The sequence below is a fragment of the Stomoxys calcitrans genome, chromosome 4, assembly GCF_963082655.1.
Source record: "Stomoxys calcitrans chromosome 4, idStoCalc2.1, whole genome shotgun sequence".
Taxonomy (NCBI): domain Eukaryota; kingdom Metazoa; phylum Arthropoda; class Insecta; order Diptera; family Muscidae; genus Stomoxys; species Stomoxys calcitrans.
In genome coordinates this window covers 118,109,982-118,126,977 of record NC_081555.1, presented here as the reverse complement: position 1 = coordinate 118,126,977, position 16,996 = coordinate 118,109,982, and the positions used below count along the sequence as shown (strand labels likewise).

The 16,996-nt window shown below is 42.0% G+C and overlaps 1 protein-coding gene across 2 annotated transcripts in view; it reads left to right on the top strand.

The window, feature by feature from the left end:
• The window catches only part of LOC106080881 (basic-leucine zipper transcription factor A), a 433,190-nt gene that overhangs the window by 379,704 nt on the left and 36,490 nt on the right, over window positions 1-16,996 (top strand). For both annotated transcript variants that reach the window (XM_013242487.2, XM_059366478.1), the window contains exon 3: window positions 10,453-10,655. In XM_013242487.2, the coding sequence (XP_013097941.2) occupies window positions 10,453-10,655 (203 nt within the window). The remainder of the gene's footprint in view (window positions 1-10,452; window positions 10,656-16,996) is intronic.

Genomic DNA, 16,996 nt, shown 5'->3' with positions numbered 1-16,996 from the left:
TTCAGCAGGAGATACATTTGCCTACAGTGGAACCTGTCTCCTTGGGTGGAGAGAATGTTCCATTTACAGAATGCGCAAGATACCTGGATATTTTACTGGACAGGAAATTGAACTTCAAATCCAACATTTTGGAAAGGGCAAGAAAGACCACTCTTGCCCTATGCACCTGCAAGACAGGCATTGGCAAAAGTTAACAACTGCAGTTGTCAGGCCTATACTGCTATATGGTGTTGTGGTCTGATGGACGGCGCTTCAAAAATTCACCTACTGCTCAATACTTAAACGGATCCAAAGGATGGCTTGTTTGTACATCACAGACGCACTGAGGACGATATCATCTGATGCACTGAATTTAATTCTTCATCTTTTGCCTCTGGACATTGCGGCTACCTAAATTCCTATCCTAACATCCTATCCGGGTTTTGATAAAAAGTACTGTACCACTATTCCTGATAGAAACGATTGGAACTACGATATCCCTGGATATAGAACTTCTATACGGATGGTTCCAAACTAAACGACCAGGTGGACTTTGGGGTGTACTCTAAAGATCTAGAACTGGTCATATCGAAAAGGTTACCCGACCTGCAGTGTGTATCAAGCAGAGATCCTTGGAATGGCTAAGATATAATGTCATTACGACGATTCGCATAAATACCTTCTCAGAAAGCCAGGTAGCCATTAAAAACCTGGAGAACATATTTTTGAACACAGACGAGATGGCTGAACAGTTCAAAATTCACCTGTTCTGGGTGCCGGGACACAGAGATATCCCAGGAAATTGTAAAGCGGATGAGGTTGCGAGACTAGGAACTACCCTACACAATCCAGGGACGCTGGATTCTATTGGTATGCCTCTAGCGATATAACATGTAAGATAATTTTTCAGGACCAGGCCCGAAGGGTCTCACAAAGAGGTAGAATGTTAGGACGGTGGAAATGAATGAGTGCATGCACCGGCCGGCAACACCGACAAACAGAAGAAAAAGAGAACAAGAGCAAACACTATCTTTTATACAAAATTCAATTTGTGTTTGTTTGTTTGTCGGTATGTTTGTATCTACCGTATAGACTCAAAAACGGCTGATCCGATTACCTTGAAATTTTCACAGATTGTGTAGGTTGGTCTGGTAGGAAACATGGGCCCTCCCCCTTACCCCAAAAGTACTACCCAAAAATAAAAGTGGACCGATCGTGACAATATGGTATTCAAATAAAAGGTATTCAAGAGTAGAGTACGAATTTCATAACAAAAGTTGGGTCCAAGTACCTGGGGGGCCGCTCCAGCCCCAAAAGCCCTTGAAATAGGTTTATTTGACGATCATGACAACTTGGGACTTAAATGAAAGGTATTCGGGAGTAGATTGGGAAAATGTGAGGAAGTAGGAATAGACTTTATAGTTAAATGATACCGGAAGGGGGCGGGCCCTCCACCGTTACCCCAAAAGCATCACCCAAAATCAAAAGTAAACCGGCAATATGGGTATCAAATGAAAGGTATGCGGGAGTAGATAACGAATCTGGCATACAAGTTAATGTCGAAGTATAGGGGGTCACCCCACCCCCACAAAAACGCCCAAAATGGGCACATAAGCCAATCACGGATGTATGGGAATCGGTTTGTTTGTTCGGTATAGCCTGGAAAACGGCAGGACCGATTTTCTCGAAATTTTCGTATATTGTGTAGGTTGGTCTGGAAGGAAACATAGAATATACAATTTTTCAGTATCGGAAGGGGGACGGACCCTCCCCCTTATGCCAAAAACACAACCCAAAATCAAAAGTGGACCGATCGGTACAATGTAGGTATCAAATAAAAGGTAGAGGAGAGTACAATACGAATATGTTATTAAAATTTGAGTCTAAATACCAATCGGGCCGTCCCAACCCAAAAACTCCCCAAACAGACATATTGGACGTTAATTTTAATATGGGGCTCAAATGAAAGGTATTCGGGAGTAGATTTCGAATCTGACAAACAAAATCAGATCAAAGTATAGGGGGTCAGTATGACTATATGATACTTGGCTGAAGAAATTTTCTTAAAATTATCATAGATTGTGTACGTTTGTCTGGAAGGAAACATAGGCTTCATAATTTTTAGACATATTTAGGAAGCGGCCCCTCCTAAATACCACCAAAACTCAACCCATATCCGAAAGTGGTCCGATGGGCACAATTGAGTATCAAAAGAAAGGTATTGGAGACCAGAAAACGAATATGGTATTCAAATTTGAGTCCAAGTACCCAGCGGACCCCCCCAACCTCCAAAACTCCTCTAAACAGATATATTCAAAGTTCATGTAAATACGGGACTCAAATGAAAAGTATAAGGCAGAAAATCACAAATATGGAATGAAATATTAAGTCCATATAATGGGAGGTCGCCGACCCCGAAATACTCCAAAATGAGCATATTAGCCGACCATAGCTACATGGGACTCAAATGAAAGGTATAAGGGTGTAGATTATGAATATGATAATAAAATTTGCGTTCAAGTCTAGGCGGCCTTTTTCCTCCTAAATATACGCGAAATGGGTTATTTGACCCATTATGACAATATGGGACTCAAATGAAAGGTATTAGAGAGTAGAAAACGAATTTGATATCCAATTTCGAAGCCAAGTGTTTTTTGGGGTACGCCCTAAAGCACCCCCTAAACTGAAGTTCATTTCCGTTGGGAATAAAGAACGAATTTGATATCTATTTGCAGTGCAAAGTGCCGGTGGCCGCCCAGCCCCAAAACACCCTCCAAACGGTTCATATTTACCGACCATGGCAACATGGGGCTCAAATTAAAGGGATTTGTAAGTGCAGCACGAATTTGATATCCATATTTGAGTCGAAATGTCTGAGGTGTCATCCCTCTTTTAACGAAAACATTACCCTAAGGAAGAACATTACCACCAGGAACTGAAAAGGGGCAAATTCTCACACATCAATGAGTGCTTTCCGATTCAAGTTTAAACTCAATGATAAGGGGCTTTTTCTTGTAGCCGAGTCCGAACGGCGTCCCGCAGTGCAACAACTTTTTGGGGTAAATTTTTTAAATGACCCCTCAAGGGACTGTACCTCGCAAATGTCGCCATCATTAAGAGCGGATAACCACAGCTTTTTCCGATGTTCTCGCCATAGGCTACAATGGCACAAATTCGATATCCGCATTTAGGGCGAAGTGTCCCCACCCTGAAAAGATATTAGAGAGTTAAAGAAGGCGCAGCGGAGCGGTTAGTGTGTAATAAAGAAAACAAACTCGTTCACTCATTGCCTTTGAATACCCCCAATGCTTAGTGATAGTGCTTTAAGCAGAGCGAGCACAGCGAAGAGAGAACTAGAGTGTAAATTTTTTTACACTAGGGGTGAATGGGCTGGGAGGGGGAAGGGGGGGTAGCAACGATACACAAGACACACAGGAAATGTTGAAGCCCTTTGTGTGGTGTCCCGGCGTGGACATCAGAAAAATTTTCAGCGGTGGTCGTCCCCTTACTAATGCTGCCTACATTTGTGAGACATCCGGCCATGTTAAAACTTCTCTACCAAGTGGTGTCGCTATGCGGTACGCCGTTCGGGCTTGGCATAATTAAGAAGACACCTTATCTTTGGGTATAACATAAGTCGAACTGCACGCAGAGAAGACACCCTTGTTCCTTAATGGAATCTTCATGGGAAATGTATTATTTAGTAAAAAAAATATAAATAAATAGTTCAATATATTTTTATTGATTTTATTTTCCACTCACCTTTGTATTACATTTAAAATTCATCTGAAACATGAGAAAATGAAAAATTTTTAGTATTTGATATCTTGAACTGAAATTAAGAAATATTTAAAATTTTACATCCAAAGCTGTTTAAAACACTGAACCCACTCAAAAGGAAATTTAACAAAAACTCAATCAAATATTCTCCAATATGCATTTCAATAACAAAAGTATTAAGCAACATGCGGAAGTCTTAATTTGTTTTGTCAGAATTGTTCAATTTAAATTTTCTAATATTGTTACAAACTTGAAGCTTACAATTCAATGATTTACATAACTACATACATGTCTTCGATATTGAATGTAAACAATTTTGCTCAGCATGAAAGGGCAATAAAAATGGTACTAGTATTTTATGCTAAAAAAAAATTAATTTAAATTGATATATGCATAAGTAAAATATTTAATCTTATATATAACAAGTAAAAGCGTGCTAAGTTCGGCCGGGCTGAATCTTATATACCCTCCACCATGGATCGCATTTGTCGAGTTCTTTTCCCGGCATCTCTTCTTAGGCAAAAAAAGGATATAAGAAAAGATTTGCTCTGCTATTAGAGCGATATCAAGATATGGTCCGGTTTGGACCACAATAAATTATATGTTGGAGACCTGTGTAAAATGTCAGCCAATTCGAATAAGAATTGCGCCCTTTGTGGGCTCAAGAAGTAAAATAGAGAGATCGATTTACATGGGAGCTGTATCGGGCTATAGACCGATTCAGACCATAATAAACACGTATGTTGACGGTCATGAGAGAATCCGTCGTACAAAATTTCAGGCAAATCGGATAATAATTGCGACCTCTAGAGGTTCAAGAAGTCAAGATCCCAGATCGGTTTATATGGCAGCTTTATCAGGTTATGAACCGATTTGAACCATATTTAGCACAGTTGTTGGATATCATAACAAAATACTACGTGCCAAAATTCATTCAAATTGGATAAGAATTGCGCCTTCTAGAGGCTCAAGAAGTCAAGACCCAAGATCGGTTTATATGACAGCTATATAAGGTTATGTACCGATTTGAACCATACTTGGCAAAGTTGTTGGATATCGTAACAAAACACGTCGTGCAAAATTTCATTACAATCGGATAAGAATTGCGCCCTCTAGAGGCTCAAGAAGTCAAGACCCAAGATCGGTTTATATGACAGCTATATAAGGTTATGAACCGATTTGAACCATACTTGGCACAGTTATTGGAAGTCATAGCAAAAGACGTCGTCAAAAATTTCATTCCAATCGGATAAGAATTGCGCACTCTAGAGGCTCAAGAAGTCAAAACCCAAGATCGGTTTATGTGGCAGCTATATCAGGTTATCGACCGATTTGAACCATACTTGGCACAGTTGTTGGATGTCATAACAAAACACGTCGTGCAAAATTTCATCCCAATCGGAAAAGAATTGCGCACTCTAGAGGCTCAAGAAGTCAAGACCCAAGATCGGTTTATATGGCAGCTATATCAAAACATGCACCGATATGGCCCATTTACAATACCAACCGACCTACACTAATAAAAAGTATTTGTGCAAAATTTCAAGCGGCTAGCTTTACTCCTTCGGAAGTTAGCGTGCTTTCGACAGACAGACGGATGGACAGACAGACGGACGGACATGGCTATATCGACATAAAATTTCACGACGATCAAGAATATATATACTTTATGGGGTCTCAGATGAATATTTCGAGTAGTTACAATCAGAATGACGTAATTAGTATACCCCCCATCTTATGGTGGAGGGTATAAAAATCAGTTTGTGTTTGTGCAGATGGTGCATAATGATCCCGTGGTGCAAATAGGGTACTACATTTTTTGATATCTGAAGGGGGGAGGCGGACCCTCCCCCTTACTCTAATTTTCAGAAATGCCAGATCTCGGAGATGGGTGGTGCGATTTAAGCGTAATTTTGTGTGCTCTCATGTAGGACCCTAAAAGTAAAAATTTGATATCCAAATTTCGGATGGGGTACCTAGGGGGCCGCCCCACCCTAAAACCTACCAAACATATATTTAGACCAATCACGATAATATGGGACTCAAATTTGAAGATTAGATAGGGTCAATAAATACAGAGAATGTTGTAGAGAAAATGATCAAAAATATTGACAAATGGACCGCATTAGCAAGATATTGCGAACACGTTGTAAGACGAAAAAAGTCTGATCTCGACGAGGCATAAGTGGCCTCAACGATGGGAGCTTGAACGCCAGCGATGACATGGACGAAGGTGTGAGGACTGATTTGAATGCGACCTCGAAGTAATGCGAAAGCGATGCCGAGGTGGATCTGACCCTCTTTTGTCGGTACGGCAGATTATAAGCCCGACATAACACATTGGTGACGACCTTTGTGCATATAGCAATGCATTTTTTTATCTTAACCCCCGAAAGAGATTAGAATACGAATTCGATATCCAAATGTGGGACCAAGTGTTTTGGGGCCGCCCCTCCCCCAAAACACCCTCCAAAGAGGACAAATTTATCGACCATGGCTATATGGGGCCTAAATGAAAGCTCTTTGGGAATCTAAAACGAGTATCAAAATAGGCCGTATTTCTTAACCATTAGAATATGGGTCTCAAATGAGAGGTATTTTAGAGAATATATTTTCAGGGCATATATAAATTCTCAGGGCCAAGTCCTCCTCTTTTGTCGGTAAGGCAGATTATAAGCCCGACATAACACTTTGGTGACGACCTTTGTGCATATAGCAATGCATTTTTTTATCTTAACCCCCGAAAGAGATTAGAATACGAATTCGATATCCAAATGTGGGACTAAGTGTTTGGGGGGCCGCCCCTCCCCAAAACACCCTCCAAAGAGGACAAATTTATCGACCATGGCTATATGGGGCTTAAATGAAAGCTCTTTGGGAATCTGAAACGAGTATCAAAATAGGCCGTATTTCTTAACCATTAGAATATGGGTCTTAAATGAGAGGTATTTTAGAGAATATATTTTCAGGGCATATATAAATTCTCAGGGCCAAGTCTCTGAGTGGCCTCCTCATCCTTCAAAACATCCCCCCAAAACGGGCACATTTGCCGACTATGGGTAAATGGGGTTCAAATGAAAGGTATTAGGGAGTAGACCACGAATCTGATATCAACATGACTTTCCACCCCCATTTCAACCCCAAAAATAAAACGTATTAGTTCACCATGACAACTTGGGACTTAATGAGAGTGGAGCATGATGTTGATGGGTTTTAATTTAGAAAACATTGACGACAATGTCAAAAGGATTACGACTGCACTGGTGGGGTCTTTCGAAGATAGTCTTCCTCTTCGGGAAAGAAAACTAGCTTTTCTGCGACGAGGTCGATAGCGTTAATGACGCAGCCAATAGTCCACTGACTCTACAGAAACGTGTTTAGACCGATACATTCTTACGCCTCAGTAGTTTGGTGAACTGCAATGGAGAAAAAATGCAACAAGTTCAGAGAACATGTCGTCTTGGCAGAAACTATTCTAGATATTCGACCTTAAGACAAACAGATTAAGTGCGAGGCAGCCACAGCTGCTATGAGACTTAAGCGATGGGAGAATGGAAGGAGGACAGGAGCAGCTCATACCATCGCGGTATAATCGAGGCGAAGATAGGAAACTTGGAAGGAAGGAAGGAAGAGGTATCCGATCGGATACCTCAGACATTTGAGGTCGAGCGCGAGGCAATGCTGCTAGCGGCATAGTCTTGAATTGACAGAACCCTAGTACTGCCATCTGGAAGATCATGTTACACGGATGGATCAAAGCTAGAGAACAGAGTGGGCCTGGAGGTCTACATTGAGAATCCCCGAACTGAGATCTGTTTTAGACTGCCAGATCATAATACGGTCCTGCAGGCGGAGATACGGGCAATCACAGACTGTGTGAGGTGGTGTGGTGCTAACGCTAAGACGTCGAGTGGGAACATCTTTACGGACAGTTAACTAACCATAATGGCAATAACAGTCAGGACGGTAAAGTCGCGCACAGTCTTAGAGAGAAAGAAGGAGATTAACGCCTTCTCTGAGCCATATCGAAGTAACGGGGGATGAAAAAGCAAAACCCACCCCCTTTACCACCATTTTCAACAACGCCAGATTACGGAGTTGGGTATACCGATTTAAGCGAAATTTTGTATGCCACCTTATGGGGTCCCAAAAACACGAAATTGATATAAAATTCTGGGGTCAAATAAACTGGGGGATGCCCCATCCGAAAACCCACACGAACGGACATGTTTACCGATTGAGACAATATGGGTATCAAATAACAGGTATTTAAGATCAGAGTACAAGCTTGGTATACAAATTTCACCCTAAATATTCGGGTGGGTCCCCCACCCCCACAAAACCCCCCAGCAGGACACTTTCACCGCCTTGGGCAATAAGGGTATTAAATGAAAGGTATTTAACTGTAGAGTACACATCTGACATAAAAATGTATGCCTTGGTGTCTGAGGCGCCTCCCCAATCCTTAAAACCTCTCAACGGGACATAATTACCGATTGGGGCAATATGGATAGCGAATGAAAGCTTTTTAAAAGTAGTGTAAGAATCTGATATAAAAATATATTTCTTGGTGTCTGAGACGCCTGACCCGAAGGGCATATTTACCACAATATGACATATGGATATCAAATGAAAGGTGTTTGGAATTTGAGTACACATCTGGCCAAAAACCCCCAAACGGGTATGAATATGGGTATCAGATAAAAGGCCTTTGGCAGTTGACTACGATCTGGCATAAACATTTGGGACTGAGTAAATTACCCTTCAATAGGACGCAGAGTTGGAGCGGGATATGTGAATATAACAATAATATAGTATGTGAATCTTATGTTGATATAAGAATTCAAGTAACTGGGTCACGTTCTGCCGTCCTACCGTCCTACCGTTCAGCGAGATATGTAGATCGAGAAAATAAAGAACTCAAACAAATTATCTTTTCGGTCTCAATATAAACAACACCAAATTGTCATGTAGGAAGACCGACAAAAAAAGGGCTAATTTTTTAGCTATTATCTTTTTGGCAACACTGGTTGAAAAAACTCACGCACGTTTCGTGTTTTGTTTCACAGTCAAACATCTTCAGTTTGGTTTATAATTTAACCATGCCAATTACTGCAAATTACGATGAAACTCTTTTTTTTGGACTCAGTGGGTACGTAAATAAGCAGAATTGTCGATTTTGGAGTGAAGATCAGCCAGAAGCATTGCAAGAGCTACCAATACATCCAGAAAAAGTCACAATTCGGTGCGGTTTATGGGCTAGTGGCATCATTGGACCGTACTTCTGCAAAGATGATGCGAATCGTAACGTAGTTTTGAATGGTGAGCGCTCTCGTGAGATGATATCCAACTCTTTTTTGACCAAAATGCAAGAGCTTGCATGACATGTGGTTTCAAAAAGATGACCAATACAAAAATAATTAATTAGCGTGGATCTGAATGACACCCGTTTCCCCAAATATTTTTATAGACACCTTCAAAATTATTGACATTATTGCGCGACTGTAGTTATTAATTGTCCGCGACTGCAGTTACAGCTACTCCGGATGGAGCATTCCACTATCCGCAACCTGTGGACACGCCCGGTAGCTCGCAGCTAAGCTTCTCGTGACAGCAATGAACACCATACAGATCGAAGCTCAATGTACCTGCCTGAGTGGTGCTTACAGCTATTCCGTGCCGGGTCTGATATCTGTTTTATGGCCTAGTGTTTCAGGGACGCCTGACCTCATAAACCACGCAATTATACTGACATTAGCTTAAATGTGTTTTTTTAATCTGATATCCACTTTTGGGGGCAAAGGGTTTGGCTACTCTAATCCACCACCAAAACCAAGAGAATGAAGTAGGTCTAGCATTCAAACTTTAATGGATGGACCCTTATCCTATTTCCAAAAACAGATGATCTTGGAAATCGGTGGAGCGGTTTAAGCGAAATTTAGTTAGTTTATAATTCTCAAAAAGCAGAAATTTGGTAACCTTATTTAGGCTGGGGGCCGCACTACCTCCAAATGGAAATATAAACAAATAATGGCAATATGGGGCTCAAATGAAAGTTATTTGATACTAGAACCACATTGGGACGAAATATCTGAAAGGTCGCACCAGGACGCCCAAACAGGCCTTATTTCCTGACCGTGCCGGTATAGGGCTCAGAAAAAATAAGAGAGTGAAAGAAGGCACGGCGGAGAGGGCATGCTCCGCAGCTGGTTAAATATTAAAGAAAAGATAACAAAATAGTAAAAAATAACCACCGGCCGAAAAAAACAGTATTAATATTAAATATTAAGTATTATTTATTAAACATTAAGTATTAAATATAAAATATTTCTTATCATATGTTATATATTAAATATTAATTATTTAATATTAAATATTATAACCCTTTTACCAAGAAGAAGTTTATATTTGTTTGTTATATCAATTTAGGTCTTGGCCACTTACGTATATATGTGGTACTATATGTTTGTATGTACAACTATATTAGGTAAGGTCTTATTGAATTCGAAATATAAAATCTACCTCTGCAATGGCACACTGTTTGTTTGCTCCTTTGCATTCATATGTGTGCGTATAGACATTTTCTCTATAAGGGGGAGCAGGCTTTTTGTTTGTGGTTTTCTTTTTCTCTCGAGTTGATTAGTTTCTAATGTTTTTTCTCTTTTTCTGTTTTTTATTTTCTTTTTTTTTCAGATTTCAATATGCAAGATGAAACCTCAATACCTGAGGATATTTTTGACCAAAGATATCTGAAAGAAATTGAAGAGCGGGAACGTAATGGGGTGGGTGTAGGCAGTGTTACCACAGCTGCTGAAAGTGATGGGGTGGAAGGTGTCGATGTTATTGATGTCAATTTACCCTATGACGATTCGGATGCAGATGCTGAAGCTGACATAGTAAGTAATCACATAAAGGTTCTACACAATTATGATCTGAATTTAAGGTTAACCAAATGGCATTATCATCACTATGATTTCAAATTGTTTACAGATGCTCTCATGGTCATCCTTAGGCTTAGTTCGAATATATGGGGTGTTGCAGGACAATATGGGCAGTTTGGAATTTCTTCTGTGTTGAATTGGTGTGGTTTCATTTTATTTACTTTGCATTGATGATAATATACATCAGGAAATCAGGAATGTTTTATGATGTGTTTAGAATCAAGATGAGTGTTTCTGAGCAAAAATTAAGTCTTCTAGGGGCTGAAGACAACAAATCGGGAACAATGTGGTCAAATCAAAGAATTGGTTTATATGGGGGACCAATTTATGCACCTATATAGATGGTCAGTTTGGGTGTTAATAAATTAAAGATTAATTTGTTATAAATTGTGGGTTCTAGGATCTTAGGAACTCAAATCAAATGATTGTTCTAAGAAAAAACAATTTTAAACTGTTTTTCATCATTTGTATTGTCTGAAAACTGATTTGTTCATTCGAACGCGGGTATCAGTAGACGGGCGTACAAAATGGCGGAAGACAATAAAAAAGTATATAAATGACAACTATTTGCTTTTTTAGAATCTCGGATCTATATTTTACAGATATACAGATGAAATTAATGGATAAGTATACCCCCAACTCACAGTATTTTTTTATTTTATTTTAATTGACTATGACGGAATATTTGTTCCACTAGCTGAACATAGAATAGCGTTCCAAGCGCCTCGATCTTCTGCCCTCATTCTAAAATCTCTGACACCAAGTTTCGAGGTGTCTCCCACAACTTGATCTTTCCATCGGGCTTTTGGTCTTCCCGGTTTGCGTGTACCACCGTGTTCGCCTTCAAAAGACTTTTTTGCTGGAGCTTCTTCATCCATACTGACAACATGACCTAGCCAGCGCAACCGTTGTATGTTGATGCGTGTAACTACGCTATCGTCGTCATACAGCTCATACGTCTCGTGGTTCATACATCGCCTATATTCTCCATTAACGCAAACTGGTCCATATATTTTGCGAAGAATCTTTCTCTCAAACTCCAAGTACTGCCTCATCTGCTTTCACGAGTACACATGCCTCAGAACCATATAACAGCACTGCTAGAATCAATGTCTTGTATAGTGTAATCTTCGTCTGTCGAGAGATGGCCTTGTTTCTAAACTGCCTACTTATTCAAAGAGGCATCTGTTTGCTAGTATTATTCTTCGCTTTATCTCAAAACGGGTGTCATTTGTTCTGGTTACGGCGGTGCCGAGGTAGATAAAGTTACTGACTGTCTCAAAGTTGTGGTTTCCAAATTTCACCACTTTCCTTATCTGCTCGGTTGTGCAAGGCTTTTTGGGAGCTGAAACCATCCATTTCGTCTCATCTCCATTTACTGCCAGACCCATTTTCACTGACTTTCTTTCGATTCTATCAAAGGCTGCAGTTACTACTTCCGGTGACCGACCTATGATATCGATATCGTCGGCATAGGCAAGTAGCATGTGTCCGCTTGTGATTAGTGTGCCATATCTATTCACATCTGCATCTCGTATAATCTTGGCCAGCAGTATGTTAAAGAGATCACACGATAGCCTGTCTCCTTTTCTGAAACCTCGTTTGGTATTAAATGGTTCGGAGAGATTCTTTCCTATTCTTACTGAGGAACGCGTATCAGTGTCATTCTGCAGACTCTTATTAATTTTGCAGGGATACCAAACTCGAAATGGCTTGAAATACCTTTGAATGTAAAGGAGTATCGAAGGCGGCTTTGTAGTCAACAAGGATATGGTAGGTATTTATATGTCCTTCTCTGGTCTTTTCCAGAATGAATATTTTGTCCAGGGTGAATTTACCAGGTCTAAAGCCACATGGATAGGGCCCAATTATCTCATTGACTTTAGGTTTTTATCGTTCACACCGTATGCTCGAGAGTACCTTGTATGCGATGGGGAGGAGACTTATTCCTCTGTAGTTGCCACATTCCGTCTTGCCTCCTTTCTTGTGTACGGGACATAGTATGCTGAGGTTCCAATCATCGGGTATGCGTTCTTCTAGCCAGATTGCGCAGATAAGCTGATGCATACGCCTTACAAGCGTGTCGCCTCCGGTCTTAAATAGTTCAGCGGGTAAACCGTCGGCTCCTGCTGCCTTGTTGTTCTTTAGTCGGGTTACTGCTACTTGGACCTCATTCTGACTAGGAAGTAAACATTCTATAGCATCATCAGGGATTGGTATCCTCTTCGCCGCCAACGTCAGACACTAGCAGTTGGGTAAAATGTTCTTTCCATATTCTCAGCATGTTATCTGTGTCAGTTACCAAATTTCCTTCTTTGTCTCTGCACGAGGATGTGCCTGCACCAAGGCCATCGGTTTGATGTTTAATTTTTTGGTAGAATTTCCGGACTTCATTCTGGCTCCTGTACATCTCAATTCGCTCACACTCACGTCTTTCCATTTCTTTTTTCTTTCTGGGGAATAGACGTTTCTCCTCTCTCCTTTTCTCCCGATACCTCTCCTTCATCTGGCGCGTTGCTACTGATTGCAGGGTTGCTCTATATGCCGCATTCTTGGCTTCAGTAGCATCTCGACACTCTTGATCGTACCATGGGTTTCTTGGAGGAGGCTTCTGGTACCCAAGTACGGATTTCGCGGCGTTTTCCATGGAGTGGGCAATAGTTTGCCACTGCGCCATTATATCATCGGAACAAGCAATGCTTTCATTAAGCAGTTGAGTCAGTCAAGTGGAGTATGCCGCTGCCATTTGTTGTGTTTGTAGCTTTTCAAGGTCCAGCTTCCGTGCAGTGTCAAATCATACCTTCCTCGCCGTGTTCAAACGGGTGCGAACCTTTGCTGCAACAAGGTAATGATCCGAATCTATATTCGCTCCACGGATCGATCGTACATCCAAAACGCTGGATGAATGCTTTCCATCTATCACAACGTGATAAATTAGATTTCTCGTGTTTCAATCGGATGACAGCCATGTGGCTTTGTGAATATTTTTATGTTGAAATCTGGAGCTACTAACTATCATGGTTTTGCCGCGGTGAAATCTATCGCCCTCGACCCATTACTGGACGTTATCTCGTTGAGGCTAAACTTTCCGACTATTGGACCGAAAATGTCTTCCTTCCTTAACTTCGCAATAAAATCTCCCAGAACGGTAAAAAATATCCTTAGTCTGCTCATCTTTGTCTTCCGTCGGGGCATGGACACAAATAAGACTGATGTTGAAGAATTTGGCTTTTATGCGGATTGTGGCTAGCCTCTCATCCACCGGAGTAAAGCTGGAGACAAGGTGTTTCAGTCTCCGACTCACCACAAATCCACAGCCAATTTCATGCCTCGTGTTATGGCAGCTATAGTATAGTTCGTCACCGTTTGGTGTTGTAGTGACGCCATTCCCAGTTCATCGCCCTTCCTGTAAGGCGGTAATATCTGGCTTGTACTTCTCTGCCACCGTAGCGCAGAGGTTAGCATGTCCGCAAATGATGCTGAACGCCGGGGTTCGAATCCTGGCGAGACCATCAGAAAAAATTTTCAGCGGTGGCTTTCCCCTCCTAATGCTGGCAACATTTGTGAAGTACTATGCCACGTAAAACTTCTCTCCATAGAGGTGTCGCACTGCGGCACACCGTTCGGACTCGGCTATAAAAAGGATGCCGTTTATCATTGAGCTTAGAAGTGAATTGGACAGCACTCATTGATATGTGAGAAGTTTGCCCCTGTTCCTTAGTGGAATGTTTATGGGCAAAATTTTGCATTTTGCAATTTTTGTACTTCTCTATTACATCTTCCAGCGCGTATACTGCACCTTCTCTATAAAGAGTGCATACATTCCAGGTGCAGATTTGCAAATCATGGTCCTTTTTTCATTTACGCGGGTCGTTAACGTTGGGGGTCCGTTTTTACTATTCCTTTGTTTCTCATAGTTGTTCTCAGTTTTTCGGGGCGGGTTACTAGCCCAGCGCCCCAACCACATGGGTTTTGTGGGATTGCACACATATCCCTTGTTGTGGCGAGCCGCTTGCTTCAAGATCCGACGCTCGCCGCCAGCCGCTTGTTACCTGGAAACAGACGCTGATGTTGGCCATCGGTTATTTTGAGGCGCCAATAACTCGCCTTGTCATCTCGAGTATCATTGGCACTCAGTATTTAATTAAGAGCCAGTGCCACCAGACTCCTCACTGAGACTTTCCTCTCGAAAATCGCTGACTGCCCGCGCTCGCATTTGCTGCTACGCCGCATAAAAACGGAGCTTTCCACCATCCGCAACCTGTGGACGCGCCCGGTAGCTTTCAGCTCAAAGTTCAAGCCTGTGTGGTGCTCGTAGTTATCCCATATCGGCCGGGCATCTTATAGTATACAACAATTAAAACGATTTGTCCTGGAATACCCCATGCATCACTCTCAATGACTTCATGTGTAATGGTACATTGGTACACTTGTCACCATAAACTATTGTCAAGTAACACCTTTTGTGCTCTTTTAAAACTTTTTGATTCTTTTCATTTGGGTTTTCTTTGGGCAGCATTCAAACGTTATTGACAAAATAGGGTTAACAGATCTATAGAAATGTCGGTCATAAAAGGCACTTGTTCTGATAGCCATACGTTTCTTGCATCCTCCTTTTCTCTTATCCTTTCGCAAGCTATGTAATAAAGAAAATGTGTCACTAGCTGTTATTCATAGAGCGAATGGGTTATATGCCATTCAATTGAATTTCATATCCTTATAGTGACCCACACTTTCTCCGGTGTACAAAATGAAAAAGAAATACACGTAAAAATAAATGTCAAGCTAGTCAGATCTTTCAATACCCTACATAACATGGGAATGATAGAAGTGAAAATAGGCCGATACGGGTTTATGGGATCCATATGTAAATCTAAACAAATTTTGGCTTAGGTGTATGCCCATTAGGATGATGACTTTTTCACAATTTCACATCTCTGTAAGTACAGTTGAAGAGAAATACTCTAAGAACCTTAAGAACAACCCGAAGTACGAAGTAAGAACCTTAAGAACAACCCGAAGTGCGAAGTATGGTTTGTAGCGACGAGTTTACCTCTGGTTGCTTGGGTACTGCACAGGCCGATGGCACGAGTATGCGTACGAGGGCTCAGCGGCTCTTTAATCTGAAGGACAAAGGCGAGGTGCTGGATATGTTGGTCTCGGAGGCGTGATTCACTCACCGCGTGGATACGGTTTTAAATCAAGAGGAGATGGTCGTGTACAGTTAGCACGTGGGTGTTTCGCGGGAGGCTCATATCAGAGCCTCATATGTCTGTAGGACAAAGACGAGGTGCTGGCTATGTTGGTCTCGGTGAAGTGATTCACTCACGGCGTGGATACGGGCCTAATCACGGCGTGCTGGTAGTGTACAGATAGCACTTGGATGTATTCGCAGGCTCAGCGGCTCTTATGTCTGAAGGACAAAGGCGAGGTGCTAGCTGCGTTGGTCTTGGAGACGTGGTTCACTCACTGCGTGGATACGGCACTAAATCACGGGGTGATGGTCGTGGACAGATGGCACGAATGAATGTTCGCGGACTCAGAGCTTTTATGTCTGAAGGACAAAGGAGGTGTGCTGGCTTTGGAGACCTCGGAGACGTGATTCATGTGAATGCGTAACTTAGTCACGGGGTAGCGGTCATTGACAAGTGTCACAAATGAGTGTTCGCGGGCTTAGCGCCACGTATATTGGAAGGACAAAGGCGAGGTGCTGGCCATGTTTGTCTCGGAGGAGTGGTTCATTTATGGCGTGAATTTGGCACAAAATCACCGGGTAATGGTCATGGACCGATGGCACGAATGGATGTTCGCGGGCTTAGCGCCTTTATGTCTGAAGGACAAAGGAGGTGTGCTGCCTTTGGATACCTCGGAGACGTGATTCGTGTGATTGCGTAACTTAGTCACGGGGTAGCGGTCGTAGACAAGTGTCACGAGTGTGTGTTCGTGGGCTCCGCGGCTCTTTTGTCGCAAGAGTAAAGACGAGGTGCTGGCTGTGCGGATCTCGGTGAAGTGATTCACTCACGGCGTGGATACGGGCCTAATCACGGCGTGCTGGTAGTGCACAGATAGCACTTGGATGTATTCGCCGGCTCAGCGGCTCTTATGTCTGAAGGACAAAGGCGAGGTGCTGGCTGCGTTGGTCTTGGAAACGTAGTTCACTCACGGCGTGAATACGGCACTAAATCACCGGGTAATGGTCATGGACAGATGTCACAAATGGATGTTCGCGGGCTCAGCGCTTTTATGTCTGAAGGACAAAGGAGGTGTGCTGCCTTTGGATACCTTGGAGATGTGAT